General features: G+C 34.7%; 2 protein-coding genes across 4 annotated transcripts; both read left to right on the top strand.

Annotated features, from left to right (window-relative positions):
• Positions 1 to 570: 570 nt before the first annotated feature.
• LOC132910112 (intraflagellar transport protein 88 homolog) lies at positions 571 to 5,924 on the top strand. The gene is made up of 15 exons (XM_060965587.1): positions 571 to 849; positions 931 to 981; positions 1,050 to 1,225; positions 1,307 to 1,502; positions 1,579 to 1,796; positions 1,897 to 2,128; positions 2,407 to 2,564; positions 2,640 to 2,826; positions 2,898 to 3,084; positions 3,148 to 3,295; positions 3,365 to 3,476; positions 3,550 to 3,910; positions 3,980 to 4,174; positions 4,535 to 4,649; positions 5,360 to 5,924. Coding segments are annotated over exons 1-15 (2,472 nt in total). The 5' UTR covers positions 571 to 714; the 3' UTR covers positions 5,361 to 5,924.
• LOC132910127 (hexokinase type 2-like) lies at positions 5,767 to 15,321 on the top strand. 3 transcript variants are annotated; one of them, XM_060965618.1, is made up of 10 exons: positions 5,767 to 5,924; positions 9,752 to 9,855; positions 12,058 to 12,211; positions 12,437 to 12,655; positions 13,025 to 13,344; positions 13,423 to 13,535; positions 13,624 to 13,782; positions 13,866 to 14,005; positions 14,078 to 14,211; positions 14,286 to 15,321. In XM_060965618.1, the coding sequence occupies exons 2-10, from the start codon at positions 9,772 to 9,774 to the stop codon at positions 14,373 to 14,375; spliced, it is 1,413 nt and encodes a 470-aa protein (XP_060821601.1). In that variant the 5' UTR covers positions 5,767 to 5,924; positions 9,752 to 9,771; the 3' UTR covers positions 14,376 to 15,321. The 3 variants fall into 3 exon arrangements, with proteins under 3 accessions (XP_060821601.1, XP_060821603.1, XP_060821604.1); XM_060965620.1 differs by lacking the exon at positions 5,767 to 5,924 and adding an exon at positions 9,065 to 9,548; XM_060965621.1 differs by lacking the exons at positions 5,767 to 5,924; positions 9,752 to 9,855 and adding an exon at positions 11,341 to 11,908.
• The last annotated feature ends 299 nt before the right edge of the window (positions 15,322 to 15,620 follow it).

The following is a 15,620-nucleotide window of genomic DNA, read 5'->3' as shown; positions in this document are numbered from 1 at the left end:
TTTGGCACTCTGCATAAAGCAACCCCACCTTTTTGGGAAACAAATACAGAACGTACTGTCAAATTGCCAAGATAAAGTTATTAGATTTAATACTTGTAAATCAACTATATTGCAAGATTTGGCTTCTTTTATAAAAAAATGTTATACGTTGTTAAAATATTCTTTTTACGTAAAGCTTATATGAGACTTCATTACGTTCATGGTTTTATAGATCTGTCGTCTAAAAAGTGTATGAAGGCCTACATTGCCAACCAATAAATGTTAGGTACCGTTGCAGAATGCAATTGAATGTAATTACAGTGTAGTCTATTTTTATTTACAAGAAAAACCGTACAATCTGATATCTATTAATGATCATTGCTATTAAAAGTTATGTTTACTCAATTAATTACAATAAAACTATAATCTATAATAATATAAGAGCAACCTAAATCTGTTGACATTTCCAACATAGATGTAACTAGATAAGGTTTGTTTGTACTGCAGCGCATGAATCAGGCATGAATCAATTATAGCGTCTCTTATGACACTTATTGTTCGTTTTTCAAAGTACTTTTTATAAAGGTAAAATGATAAAAACTATCACAAAATATTAATTGTATCGTGAGAATTAATAAATCTATTCAACTATTTTGCCTAAAATACATTTTTATAAATTTGCTTTGTAGAAGAGTAAAATACGCTTAAAAAATATAATTTACAAAAATATCCGCAATGTCTAATGTACAAATTGATGATGATATTTATGATGGATATAATGATTATCCATCAATATATAGTATCAAAGATCTTGAACAAGATGAATTAATTCAAGAAACACTGCATACAAGTTATGCAAAAAGATCAATTGTAAGTGATAATGAATACATGTACAATAAAACAGAATAGTTGGACTGAATAATAAAATATTTTGACTCTTTAATTATGCAGTTTACACCAAAAATACCAGGAAGTGCTATGCGTTTGGGTACTTCAACTGGGGTAAATGAATATATTATCTTGTATTGTATTTCATAATATTGTTTTAATATGCAATTTAATATTTTTAGTTTCACAGAAGTGGTACTGGTATACCAGTGCGTCCTAATACTAGTGGACTAAGACCAATGACTGCAGTCAGAGGAGCTGGTTATACTAGTAGTAATCGTCAACCATTTGATCCATTGAATATGAATAGTTCTATCAAAGGGCCTGCACCACCTTTAGAAAGCGGAAAGGAAGACACGTAAGATTATAGTGATTGATAATAAAATAAAATTAAATTGTATTAAGTTTTTGAAGAGCATTATTTTAATATTTTATAAAGGCCCGAAGAAAAAATAAAAGTGGCTGAAAGAAAAATTATGGAACTAATAGAAAGTTCAGTACAAGCATCATATGAAAACAATACAAGAGTTGCTTTAGAGAGAGCCAGAGAAGCTTCTTCGAGGGAAAGAGCTCTTATTAGACTACAAGAACAAGCTGGGCTTAGTGACAATCATAATGTAGATTTAACATTTGCTGTAAGAATTAAATTTTGTCTTTGAAATATGTTTTACCAAAAATACTGAAGATTGTTAATGTTTTATCATTTTTCAGGTCATTTTTAATTTGGCAACTCAATATACTAACAATAATATGTTTACTGAAGCTATAGCAACTTACCAAGCTATAACAAGAAATAGGATGTTCAACAATAGTGCCAGATTAAAAGTGAATATGGGAAATATATATGTCAAAATGGGACAATTGTCTCAAGCAATTAAAATGTACAGAATGGCATTTGATCAGGCTCCAGCAGCTCATAAAGATTTAAGGTAATGAGATGATTGAGAATTATTATGAGAACTTGTTGGGCTATTAATATTAAATTTTTATGTTCGCCATTTTTATATTAACTTACTAAATAATTCGCAGAATAAAAATAATGCATAACATTGGAATGTTATTTGTACAAATGGGTCGTTTGGAAGAAGCAGCTAATAGTTTTGAATGGGTCATGAAAGAAAGAGCTGAATTTAAAGCAGGCTTGCATGCTGTTTTATGCCATTTTGCATTATCTCATAGGGATAAAATGAAAAGGTCATTTTTAGAGTTATTAGAGGTTCAACTTAACATAGATCAGGAGGACAGATATAATATAAGTACAGTGAGTTGGGCACGTTTCTAAATATCACTATGCAAAGTGTTTTTCTGAGCATTGCCCACACTCAATAGCTATATAAGTATTTAGTCTTGTGCTTCAAATCATATTGGGAAACACATTTTTGAAAAATGATTATGATTTTATGCACTAATGTTTTTGTGTAGCAATTTTAAGTTTATTGATAATATTGTACCCACTAAGCACAATGTAAATACATTGCTAGTTCTCAATAAAATATTTGTTCTAGTTTTATTTTTAAATTTTTGTATTTTATTTTATAGGATGATGTTGCTTTTAATATATTGAATGAAATTTTAAAAAATGACGATTTGTCTAAGTTAGAGAAAGAGCTAAAATTGGAAGCAGAGAAAACTATTCTTTGTGCTGCAAAACTCATTGCACCTGTAATTGAAGATACACTCACAGCTGGTTTTGCTTGGTAAGATTAAAATACTACTTAAATTAAACACTGCTAAATTTTTTTGTGTATTAATTACAATCAAATTTTTTATAGGTGTGTGGATACTATAAAGTCTTCAGCTTATGGACCATTAGCTGCTGATTTGGAAATAAGTAAAGCTATGGTATTTTTATATAATCGAGAAACGCAGTTGGCTATTGATACCTTAAAAATGTTTGAAAATCGTGAAAGTAAAGCTAATAGTTCCGCTGCGACAATGCTTTCATTTATTTACTTTCTTGTAAGAAATGATATTTGTTTTCGTCGATTATGAATAAAATATCGATAAAATAATTTTTATATCATTTTCAGCAAGGAGATTACGAACAAGCGGAAAGATGCGGAGAAATTGCTCGAAATGCGGACAGCTACAATGCAGCAGCTTATGTTAATTTATCAGCTTGTGCAATCAGAAAGGGTGAATTAAATATTGCTAGAGAACTTCTTTTATGCTCATTAGATACGGATGCTAGTCACGTGCAAGCTCTTTATAATTTGGGTAATTATTACTACTAACGTGGAAGTATAAATATCAAATATTTTATGAAATCTCATTTAATAGGGTTAGTATATAAGAAGCAAAATATGTATGAAGAAGCATTGGAATGTTTTTGGAAAGTTCGTAACATTGTTAGACATGATCCACAAACAGTATATCAAATTGGTCAATTATATCAACTTATGAACGATGCAGACCAAGCAACAGAATGGTATTATGATTTTATATGCATCTCGAAATTGATTTTAATTTGAGTAATTAATATTTGAATTTATATTAGGTACAATCAATTACTTGGTATAATACCATGTGATCCTGGAGTTTTGCAAAAAGTGGGCGAAATGTATGATGCTGGTGGAGATAAACAACAAGCCTATCAATTTTATAGCGATGTAAACTTCTTTACTATACACATATTTTATTTCATTCTGCTATATTTTATTATTAAAGTTTATATCTGTCCAGTCTTATAGATTTTTTCCCGCCAATTTTGAGGTAATCGATTGGCTTGGATCATATTTCGTATCAATGCAACTTGCCGAGAAAGCGTTAGTTTATTTTAAGAAAGCAGTAGAACTTGCTCCTGATGAGCCAAGATGGCGATTACTTGTCGCTGCATGTTTAAGACGAATTGGTCAATTTCACAAAGCAGTGTTGGAGTATCAAGATATTCATAATAAGTTTCCTGAGAATATTGAATGCTTGAAATTTTTGGTTCGTTTATGTAGTGATCTCGGCTTAAAAGAAGCACAATTATATGCAACAGAATTAAAACGCGCCGAGAAAGCGAAAGAATTGAAGGATAGACAAGGATCAGCAAGACCAGGTACAGACGGTGTATATCTTTAACTGTATGAAACATGGTATTATTACTATATTTAATACTTATATATAGGCTCAAGAAGGAGTAATAGTGGGACATCATCACGAACTGGTTCTGGAATGAGCGTATTATCAGACCAGAGGTCAAGTCCCACATTTAATAGAAGAGAAAATCAAGGTTTAAGCAGTGCTGGTATCACGCGAGCTAATCGAGTTTCTGCAACTGAAAATATTACGGACGTGGCGAACGATGCCACTGATCAAACAGGTACGCACTCTTTTACGTTGAAATCGTTACAAAAAAATAAATTTTATGATTGGTATAAATTTGCAAAATAGTAGATACACGAATGCTTAGTACAGTTATCAAAGTATCGGGAATACGTAGCTTTATTTGAAATGAACATTAACAAGGATGATTTACCGATGATAGTTGAACTACGCTAATGGATTGAATAGATGATAGATGAGTCTAGCTATTTTGAACAGTCTATTTTCGATCTTTGTATACAATAATGAATCCCAAACTTGTACGGCATCCTATTGTTTATTATCGACTTTTTAAACAATTTAAAAAAAAATACTATACAAAGAGGTGTTACAAGTGCATGTAAAGTATTTTCTGTAGGTATTCCTTATGTTGATCCTATTGGCCCGTTACCTGTTCGTCCTATGACGTCTGCCGGAAAAAGAGATGATGATTTTGGCGATGAAGAACTCGGGGATGATCTATTACCGGAATAGTATGAATTTGTTATATTTATCATTTTTATATTTTATCTTATTGTTTTTATAAACGTAATGCTAGTTAAAAGTACAAAGCAAAATATCTCACATGTTTTAATTTTATGGCAACGAATAAATGAAAATAGAGACATAAGTTTATACATCTTTTTCACTTGAGTTAATCTCGTTTGATATCAGTCATTAGGCTTACATGGAAAACCTCACGTGCGCGTTTATCTACTTCATCAATGTCGTAAAGTTTAACTTCAGAAATGGAGTTATTACCGCTCCTTTACACGTTCTCATCAGGTTTTCAAAGTCAAGTCTGAATATACTGGAGTCTTAATATCGTGGTTTTATTAATTATCATTTCGAAGTGCAAGTTGCTTGTCTATAGAATGATACTATACATTACGAAATCACGAGGGTCGAGCAATTGTAACGATCTAAATTTAAACACACTGACCACTTTAATCAAACTCCATTCAGCCTATGTAGCTTAGGAGACGGATGTTATTTTATTGCAGCTATGTTCAAACTCCATTCAACTGACATAATGCAAACCTGTAAGGACATTGGGAACGTGCTGTTATAAACTTCTATACCTTTATCACATTTGCGTTAAATAAATTCCTATCGTTATGTATAGTAGTTATATATATATATATATTTTACGTAGTCTCGATTCCTCTCATCTTTTATCAAGTTCATCACGAGACTATCGAAGGAATTGAGGATCGATGGATCTATCGAAAAGATCGTGGGAAAAAGGCGAGAGGTATCAGATGCCGTGACGCTTGAGAAATCTTTAGGTTTATGCGCGTGTTACGTGGTTTTGCATCGCGAGTACAATATCACGTGGTCTCAATGCGTGCGATATCCTAGAACGCGTGTGTGTATCCGCATTGACGCGATACATCAGAGAGACTGTCACGAGTTAAGACTGTCTGTGCACGAAAAGAGACAAGCGTAGGATAGATGTAGTGGTCGCGTGTATGAAACGCGTAAGCGCGTGTATGGGCACGAAGTCGCGCGCACGTAATACGCGCCGATGTGGTTTTAAAGTTCGAGCAGTGGGGAAAGCGACGATCTGGAGGCTCGACTAGTTGCTACTCTGAGGCGGAGTACATTTCACGGTATCCCACCCACGTGCTTGTACGTGTGAGTGAGCTCTGTCACGTCTCGAGAAGCTTACAGTCACTGACCGGTAACTGGACCGAGCGAAGGATAGAAAAGGATCAAGAAGCTGGGGCAATCGCGCGAGTCGACAGTCATACGTAGAAAGTATTAGGGTGAGTTTGTATTTCGTTTTCCTAGAACGGAGCGCACGCGCTAGTAACACCATCAAGCTTGATCCTTGACAACAAGAGTATGTTTGATTTATTCAAACGACGTCTATGTCATCGTAATATCATGTATTGCTTCCGAGTCCTCGATTAACGGAGACTTATTATTTCTCTAACCGGTTTCAAACGTTGATATTGTTGTCGCGGCATGAGAAATTCAATGTGAAGGCATCTATTTCTAGTGTTTACTTTGTTGACGAGACCACGTGGGTCCTTGAAATGTTACACTGCAGGTGTTGTCATCGTACTTTAACGTATTCCTATGATTTTACTCGAGTACAGTTTTGACTTTACGCTCATCGAACTGTTCAAAATTCAAACGTTATCATCGTCACATCTCGTACATATTCACGCTGCATTTTCTTTGCACTTTATTAGACTTTGTCATTGACGATTCATGTATTATGTTGCGGGTATTACCGTTTGTCAAACATCGACTATTTCTAATAAATATCTTATCATCTGGTCCGATCGTTATCTATGAAATTAATTTTGTAAAATACAATGTGTTGAGAGACATATGAGCTTATCGCAGGATTTTTAATACCTTTTGAAATTAAAGTCATGTACTTTATCTTCGCCGTGATATTCTAAATGTATTATATATATCTAAATAGTCACTTTCACATTTTCCTTGGCGCATAAACGCGACCAATCAACACGAAATATTGACAGCTATTTAAGCAACACGTGTTTGTGAACGTGTTTCGGATTTAGTGATTTCACCAATAACTAAAATGCCTCCAAAAATAACGCGTTGATGGCGTAAACCATAAGACATTATCACGAATTTATCGTCTAATTGCAAAATTTTAATATATTAATTATGTCATCTATTACTCGTGTATTACTACGATACGGTATCGCTAAAATAGATAAAGATTTTTTCATTAGTAGCAGATAAATAATTTCGAGGTTTAAATTCGTCGCCCGATACTTTGCTTAAGTTTTTGGAAAAAGAAAGAAAAGAAGAAATCCAATATTTCGGAACGTAAAATGAGCCGCTGCATTATCAAGGGAATTCTATTCGATTAAGATTTATTCGAGACCTTGGTAATAATGGTCCCGTAATTCACGGAAGCTCTATAATTCAAGCGGTAAAGATCATACATAATAACTGGGCACGCTCTTAACGAAAGGGCAGTACGTTATCGTGAATGTAAAGTGCGTTTCGTCAAAAGCTGCTCATGAGTTCAATTTTACAACAAGTTGATTGAATAAACACTGCGCTCAACGTACGTTTTGCACGCACAATATTCGTACGTCGAACTCTCGTGTCATTCTACTTACGTCATATTTGTTAATCTGATAAATCGAACGTGGTAACGATAAATTAACGATAAATTAACGATAAAAGAAAAAAAAAAAGATACAGTGAAGATTTTTAATCGCGATAGGTAAAAAGTTCGTATATCTCAATGGGACTATCATACGCAGAAGAAGGTGCTGTGGCGATTGACATGGTCCCTGTGACGAGTGTGCGTATTGCACTATGGATTAGAATCATCGCGTCAAGTCAAGTGGCTAAATTATCCTGGTTGATGCTTTGCACCTTCCAATTGATTTTAATGGAGCTTCGTTCAGAAGCGACTTTGCTGCCTCGAAGAACGTTCTGGTGACATTTCACGATTTCTTCTCCCATTGGTAATCGACCGTGAAAAATCTATCGCGAATTGACCAACTTAAATGATCATCGATCAAATTAACCGACTCATCAGACAGAAACCGTTGCGGTTCGAAGCTAAGAACACAGTAATCGAGCTTGCTTCTATACGGTTACAGTGCGGATTCTAACGTTTAGGTACAATTTACGACGAGTACATAGCAATTCCTTCGTTCGTACTTTATAAGTACGTTTTTTCTTGCGTCTCTTTTTCTTACTTGTGGACTGTTAATTCGGAAGTTAGTCAGCGTCTTTTCTCTCATTTCATTCTTTTACGTTCAATTTTTTCTTATCTGCCCATAAATAATTGTAAATTAATTAACATTAACAATGGAAATATCAGGGAAAAGCCGTGGAGGGGAAGTAACTAAGAAACGGGTAAAGAGATAATAAAAGAAATATGTGTGTCATTGATATGCGAGGAACACGACATGCAGCTCGAACGATCTTGCTCACCAAACGGGTTCTTCAACTTTTATGTCCTTAATATCGACGTCAAAACTGGAATTGATCTTCTTTTTTAATGCACCGAACGCTTTATTCTCGAGAGATGAATATTCTCCATTTCATTTCAGTATTTAAACAACTCGATAACGGAGCAGATAATATTTTAAAATTCAATTAAGTTTTTCAGTTCGGTGAACTACTCGATCGATTCAAATGGTCAGTTTATGCATAAGACTGTATGCACTTGTAATATGTAAGTACGCGCAAGCGCGACGCGTATATTCTGATTCTCGCATACGCGTGTATTTATTGTGTACCGACGACATGCATCTACAGAGACATTCAACACACAAAAAGTTCGGATAAAGAATCGCGTCCATAAATTGCAGCGAGTGATTCTATACGGTGTACTTCTTTCGCATCGAATTTAAAGAATGTCGCAACCTCGACAGGGTGTGATTAGTGAACGGTGAATTTCTTGCTTGATGGATCTCCTTTAAATTTTGTGATCAGTATTATCACTTGTCTGCCACTGTTGCAATATATTTACGAGTTCACATGATTGACTCCTCATTATCATTAAGGTTTTCTATTTGGTCGATAAGACTGTTTGTAAGAGCAAAATATTTTGGCCAATGTATCATGGCTATCGCGAAATTGTCAGAAGAAATATTCGTACGAGTTACATCAAGTAACCGTATATTTCCGTTTTATCAATTAGTGACGAGATAATGTTACGATGGTTGATGACCTGTGGAACAAAGAGTGCCTGTCTGGTAATGATATCGGTCAAGCAATTCTGTCTTCCTATAAGTTTTAGATAAAATGTTTTTTTCCTTCCCATTGTGGTCGATATAGTTGCAAGCGCACGATATATGATTGTTTGTTAAATTTTCTTCAAGCTTACCAAATAGATGAACCGCCATCACATATTCACATCCGAAAAACTTATGCTGTGCCTCATTTACTTGGCTTGTAGAATTATCATTATATCCGGTATTAATTAATTTAAGCAATGTAATCGAACGGTGTAGAATTAATTGTTATTTGCGTCATAGTTAATAGCGAACTAGTTCAAAGGAAATGCTAAACGTAACGTCTGATTGCTGTTTCTTGAGAACGCGATGTTATAATTCACGTGACTCGATTACGGTGTTATCAAATGCTATAAAACATCATGGACTTTCAACTTTTCGTTTAACAGCAATTCTCTCGTGTTATCATCTAGCCGAAAGTCAAGGAAAAGAGTGGAAGTAGGGAAAATAAATAAGCGTAATAGTAAACGCAGTGATCTCTTTAACTCGACATCAGAAAGTCTCTCGTGCTCGTGAAGAACCACGCGCCAACTCGTTTCGTCGCACACCTACCTTGTCAGCTGTCACAGGAAATTCATTCACGTTGTAGCATCGCTTCTCTCATTCAAGAAGCTTCTATCTAAAGATAACGTTTGTGACAATCAGGTGAGCACGGGATATGTATGTATGTCTTTTTTATTTTTATTTTTTTTCTAATGACTCTATTGTCATTGATCTCCTAAAGCTTGTTGCACATTAGACCAAAGATTGTACCAGAACTCTTATTATGCGTTGTTCGTTCTTTTCGTGTTTCTCTAGTCGATTTCCATAAATATTCTATATTGGCTGATGATTTTCTTATTTTCCAGATAAATAAAAACTTCCAAACATGGTCGTCCCTACGGAACATGCTCTTAACGAGGCGATACAAGTAGCGCCGTTGGTACTTTCGGACGATGTAAAGAGACATAAAGTGAGTAGATATAATGCTTTTGCATTTTACACTCCATGTTGTTATTTAGAAAATTTTTTGTCTGCTTTGAACTTTTATCCTTTGGACTTACACGAATCAGAGGAAACTCGTAGTTCTGTCGTAATCGGGCGGGTACGAACGCTCGATAAGGATGTCATTGAAAGAAACAAGACGAAGTTATGAAAATCATGGATTTAAACATCCATTATACTTACTGCTTACGAATGTTATTTGATCGCGCCCTGCTATTTCAAGAATTTGTCGAGCGATACGTCATCGGATCGCTAAAAAAACATCCGTGCTCCGATGTTGTATCCATGTATTTATATGTTTTTTTCCCAGCTAGTCTATACGCTTCTTGCATAATTGATCGATATCTGACCGATCAATGTCAACTAGATTGAATCATTTCCGATGTAAGAAATGGCGAACACCGAGTCCTTAACCTTACGACATTCTCGTTAAGAGTTTACTGGCACCGATCGATCCTGCACACATACTTTCACTTTTGTTCCCGTCGATCTCTGTAGCAATGCCCACTAAGAGCAATTTATTCCGTCTGGTATATGCACCTTTCTTGAACGTGTATGATTACTTACGTAACCGTTTGTCGTTTATATAGAAACCGTTTAATTCGTGACAATATGCGTGCTGTGTCTTAACGAGAATTCAAGGGAATTTTTCTTCTGCGAAGCAAATATCTTGTAATTTGATAATAAAAAAATTCAGCACAAAATGAGCAATTATCGATATACGATGTGATCAATATTTTTCTATAAGATACTACAATTAGGATGGATTAAACTGAATTCGACCAGTTATCATTCGTTTAGTCTCAAACCAGTCGTAAGTCATTTGCTTATCACGAGTCGGGGCATAGGGTTATCAGAGGGAATTTTTACTACAAAGAGTTCAAGATTTTCAAATAAGTTATCGACGAAGATACGTTGCTTCATGCGATGATAAAACGGATAGAAAGAGAATAATTAATAGTTCTATTGATCCGCTGTAACAATTGGTTGGAGATCAAAAAATAACAAAGCTTTCGTGTTTCCTTTAATTGAATAGGATTTCGTAACAATCGACAATGCAAACGTCCGTGTGGGCTCGTACGATAAATATTTTCATAGAGAATGTTACACAACTAGAAACAAGTTACCCACGCGTTCTTTTTGTATTTGATTAAAGTAGACCCAGCAATGTCATGGTTAATTTCTGTTTATTCTTATTTCTCCATGACTTGAGTTCCTTCCTTGATCTTTTTCGAATCGATATAAAGCAGATAAGCGTCACGAGAACAAGACATGGTAATAATTTCATCTACCGCTATCACTGCATATCGCGTTGACAATTCAATCCATGAAACAAGCAATAAATTTCTTTCCACTTAAACTGTCATGTCGCTTAATACCTTTTGTCTCGTGCATTACCGGAGATTGTTTACGTATGAATACAGAACAGTACGCGGATATTTTCTTTCCTAGCGACGAGCTCGTAATTTCCACAACAAGATGGCATTATTTGATCAAGACATTTTCTTGTCTTTCATTCGTTGGTTTAATATCGATTTTCAGAATTTGTATGTTCTGCTTTGGTAGTGCTGTTTGCGTGAATGCAACTGGTTTGCCTTTGAGGAAGTGAAATATTAGTATTATCTTGTTTATGAGAAGTCTGCTTTCGATATTCTACTTGCATACGTACGTTGAACTCCGAAATAGAAAATAATCGAGATACGCTATTAAAAATTTGTTGATTTAATCCGTGTATAATGTACAGGCGAAAATATCCAACGGAAATATACAATGTACAAATAGTGTGCATTTGTTGCGATAGCACTACATTTCTTACATAAACTCGAACGTAAAGACTATTTTATCGCATGTGTTAAGTATTCTATTGTTCGATTAGAACTTCCGTCAAGTAGCAAATGCTCTATTGTCGCAAAATTTAACCATTTTATCATCGCGATTTGCCATCTGATTAGTATGAACGTAGATTCTATCTCTAGTGTGTCTATTAGAATCCCATTACAGATCACGTAACAGAGAGCAAGGTAAATACGAAAATTCTCATAATCTTTATCAAAGGATTATGAAGATTTATAACTCGCGGAAAATTTCTCGATGATATTGTGCCGATCAAATAATTTCAATTACGATCATGCGGATCATATAACGATGGCTTAAAAGATTTTATTTATAGATCGAAACAAGACTGGCACGGCTACGGTTTTCAGCCGCCACTGTAAGGAAGATCCAGGATGTTTTTGTGTCGGAAATGAATAAAGGAATTCACCAGCAGCCGTCGTCACTGCAGATGGAGAATACCTATGTCCCGGAACTTCTCGATGGCACAGGTTCTTATAATTCAAATTTTTGATACGATTTTTTCCCAGTTTGATAAGTATTATTATCCGGCATGTGATCGGCAGGAATTTTATGCGATTATACAATAGTTATTACGATATCTGGTGTATATATGTTGTAATCTAATAATACGAGTGGAACAATTGTAGCTTCTAACTTTGTTAGTTTTGTCTAGTTAGTCACAATGTTGAAGGATCGATGCAAAATATTTTCAGAGGAGGGCTTGTATTTGGCGCTGGACCTTGGAGGCACGAATTTCCGAGTGCTTCTTTTAGAATTGCTTCATGGTACACCTATACGCGAAGAAGTGAAGAAATATCACATTAGCTCTGATTTGAGAGTAGGCTCGGGGATTCGTCTGTTTGATTACCTAGCAGAATGCGTCAGTGATTTCGTCATTTCACAGGGTCTTCAGGATGTAGAGCTTCCTCTTGGTAAATTGGAATCAATATACATCACGTTTGAGGCATCGGGAGAATCACGTGTGAGGTTTTTAATTGCTCTGTCTGTGGTCCGTAGTTTCTAAGAAATAACTTTTTGTAATTCCAGGATAATTGTAATTGTTTCGAGTTCGAGCAAAAATTCTATCTGAGAGTGTCAATATTATGTTTTCAAGCACTTCTTACTATCAGCTCTTAAGTATTGTGTCTTACATTGATTTTACGAATCCAAGTGGATGATACTTGTTGTCGATTAGACATAGATTATCCTGATTTCATACGTGATCGATGATTCTCTAAACGGGATGATTAATGTACAACATGAATATATGCATCGAGTATACATTTGAGTATATATTTCAGGATTTACGTTCTCTTTCCCAATAATTCAACATTCGTTGGATATTGGAGTACTGGTGACTTGGACTAAAACCTTCAATTGTCCCGACGTTGTTAACGAAGATGCCGTGAAATTGCTTCACGAAGCTTTGGATCGTCGAGGAGATACTAAAGTAAAAGTGGTGGCGATTCTGAACGACACTACAGGAACATTGGTGCAAGGATCGACGTTAGATCATAATACTGCAATTGGACTTATACTAGGAACCGGTAGCAATGCCTGTTATCTTGAACGAGCTGACAGAGTCGAACATTGGGAAACTGAGAGACACGGAGAACGCGAAGTACTTTTTTTAAATATTTTGTTTTGATATAGGACAAACATTTGTCCTTGAATATTAAGTTGCTCATTGTTATTGCAGGTTATTATCGACATTGAATGGGGTGCATTTGGAGATAATGGTGTCCTGGACTTCATTAAAACAGATTACGATCGTGAAAATGATGCGAATTCGCTTATTGTAAATTCATTTACGTGAGTATCAATTTTCCCTTGAAAAATGTGGAACATAAAAGCTCTACTTTTGGTAAATTTACTACACTACGATTTTTTAAATTACCAGATTCGAGAAGTATATTAGTGGAAAATACTTAGGCGAGATTGTGCGGGTAGTGCTCGCAAAATTAACCAAAGAAGGCCTTCTATTTATAGGGGATCACACGCCCGGATCCCTTTTAGTCCCGGGCAATCTCACAAGCGATTTGGTATCTGATATCGAACAGTATGTTGTTCTCAATTAAAAAACTTTATAGTATATCTTTATTCTATAAATTTCCAATACTATACGTAAATATTAAAATGTAGAGACTCTGTGGACGGCGGTGATAGCAGTACGAGGGAAATTTTAATGAAGTTTGGTATCATTCCGGACGAAGAGGACGTGAAAATAGTACAATACGTTTGCGAAGTGGTATCTAATCGTGCAGCTCTTCTCGTTTCGATATGTAAGTTCAAGTATGTAATAGAACTAGTAGTATTAAATAATATTAGTTTGTTAACCAAATTTATTTCTTTAGGCTTAGCAGTCTTGTTAAAACGAATCGATAAGAAGTGCGTCACAATTGCTGTAGATGGATCTCTTTACAAACATCATCCTAGACTAGAGACATGGATAAAACGATACATTCCACTGTTAGCTCCTGATCATAAAGTATGCTTTCATATAATATTTTTTATTGTTTTATTTTGGTCCACGAAATTAATTGATTAATCGTGTATATATAGTTCAAGATGATCCATGCCGAGGACGGAAGCGGAAAAGGTGCTGCGTTGATTGCTGCAATCGCACAAAGACTTCAGAAAAGATTAGATTAGTACTAGCTAAAAGTTTTAAGTACGCTGGCATATAAGTTTCTTGTTAGTGGCGTAAGTAATTTGCATCGGATCTCTAGTTAAACAAATTGTTCAGAGTATAGAATAATTTTAACAATCATGTACAGTCACATTCCCTATGTTAATAATCATCATTCACATTTCTGATCTTCCACGTTCAAAGGTTTTATATATATTTTTGTTTATACCTTTGAAGCGATAGTATATACAAATTATTGTACTGTTGTAATAGAAAGCATTCTGTTGTTACTTATTTTGTATCACAGAGTGATATTCGGAGGAAAAAGTTAGATTTATGCATTGTATATTTTTACCAGAAAAAGATTTAAAAAGCACGTTACTCATAAAAGGAATGTAACGCCGTTTTATCACGCGTCATCGAATGTTTGTGTACTTCGCTTAGAATTTACATTTTACAGCGTTTTTGGGAACTACGTATCTTCCTGAATACTTATGTTTAAATACTTTATTTTTCTTATATTGTTCAAAATATTCGTGATGTTATTTGTTATTTGTTGTTAATTGGGTTTCGTTTTATTATCGTTACGTAAGGTTAGTTCGATCTTACTTGTTAAAGATTTTTCTCGCAATTTAAAAAATGAAAATATGTGGTATGTGTGAGGTGTAATTGTGTATCGTGAAGAAAATGGTACACTCACGATTGATATTGCGAATATTTCTTGAGTATTGTGAGCAGTTTGTACTCCCATCTTAAGAATATGAGACAATTGTGATATGAACCACTGAACAAAGGTATTGGAACAAAGTGATAGGAGAGTTAAGTACAAAGTAAGAAAAAAATCGCGTAAACATTCTAGAACACAAATGTTTGTATAAAATGTTATATCTTGTAAATGATTGCGGGGACGTCCGGTTTTTTGTACTAGCGGAACGAGATTGTTATAATAAATCTACAAATGAAAATCGAGCAATTATCCAGTTATTCTACCTCATTACAATTCTTCAGTTTTAAAAAGATATAGAACTTTGTACCGTTGAACCCTTGGAGGTCAGGTGTAAGATTTAAAACAGTACCGGAAGTCAGTGCTGTGCTATATTGTAGCAGTTAATGATCAACGATTACAATTATTGATGACTACAATTATAAGTGGCTGATTATCAGTCACAATTAATGATTAGAGTTTATTTCAATCGAAGTACAGTTGGAATTACCGATCAGAATAAGTACATAATTATCAGTTGCGATTTTCGAGGATTAAAAACTAA

Source organism: Bombus pascuorum, chromosome 8, assembly GCF_905332965.1.
Source record: "Bombus pascuorum chromosome 8, iyBomPasc1.1, whole genome shotgun sequence".
NCBI classification, from domain to species: Eukaryota; Metazoa; Arthropoda; class Insecta; order Hymenoptera; family Apidae; genus Bombus; species Bombus pascuorum.
This window is presented reverse-complemented; position numbering and strand designations above follow the sequence as displayed.

Coding starts and splice junctions, on each gene's coding strand:
- LOC132910112 (XM_060965587.1), top strand. CDS start 715: ATGTCTAATGTACAAATTGATGATGATATTTATGATGGATATAATGAT. Junction 3,477..3,549: donor CCTATCAATTTTATAGCGAT/GTAAACTTCTTT, acceptor ATATCTGTCCAG/TCTTATAGATTTTTTCCCGC. Junction 4,175..4,534: donor CGATGCCACTGATCAAACAG/GTACGCACTCTT, acceptor TATTTTCTGTAG/GTATTCCTTATGTTGATCCT.
- LOC132910127 (XM_060965618.1), top strand. CDS start 9,772: ATGGTCGTCCCTACGGAACATGCTCTTAACGAGGCGATACAAGTAGCG. Junction 12,212..12,436: donor GGAACTTCTCGATGGCACAG/GTTCTTATAATT, acceptor AAATATTTTCAG/AGGAGGGCTTGTATTTGGCG. Junction 13,783..13,865: donor TTGGTATCTGATATCGAACA/GTATGTTGTTCT, acceptor ATTAAAATGTAG/AGACTCTGTGGACGGCGGTG.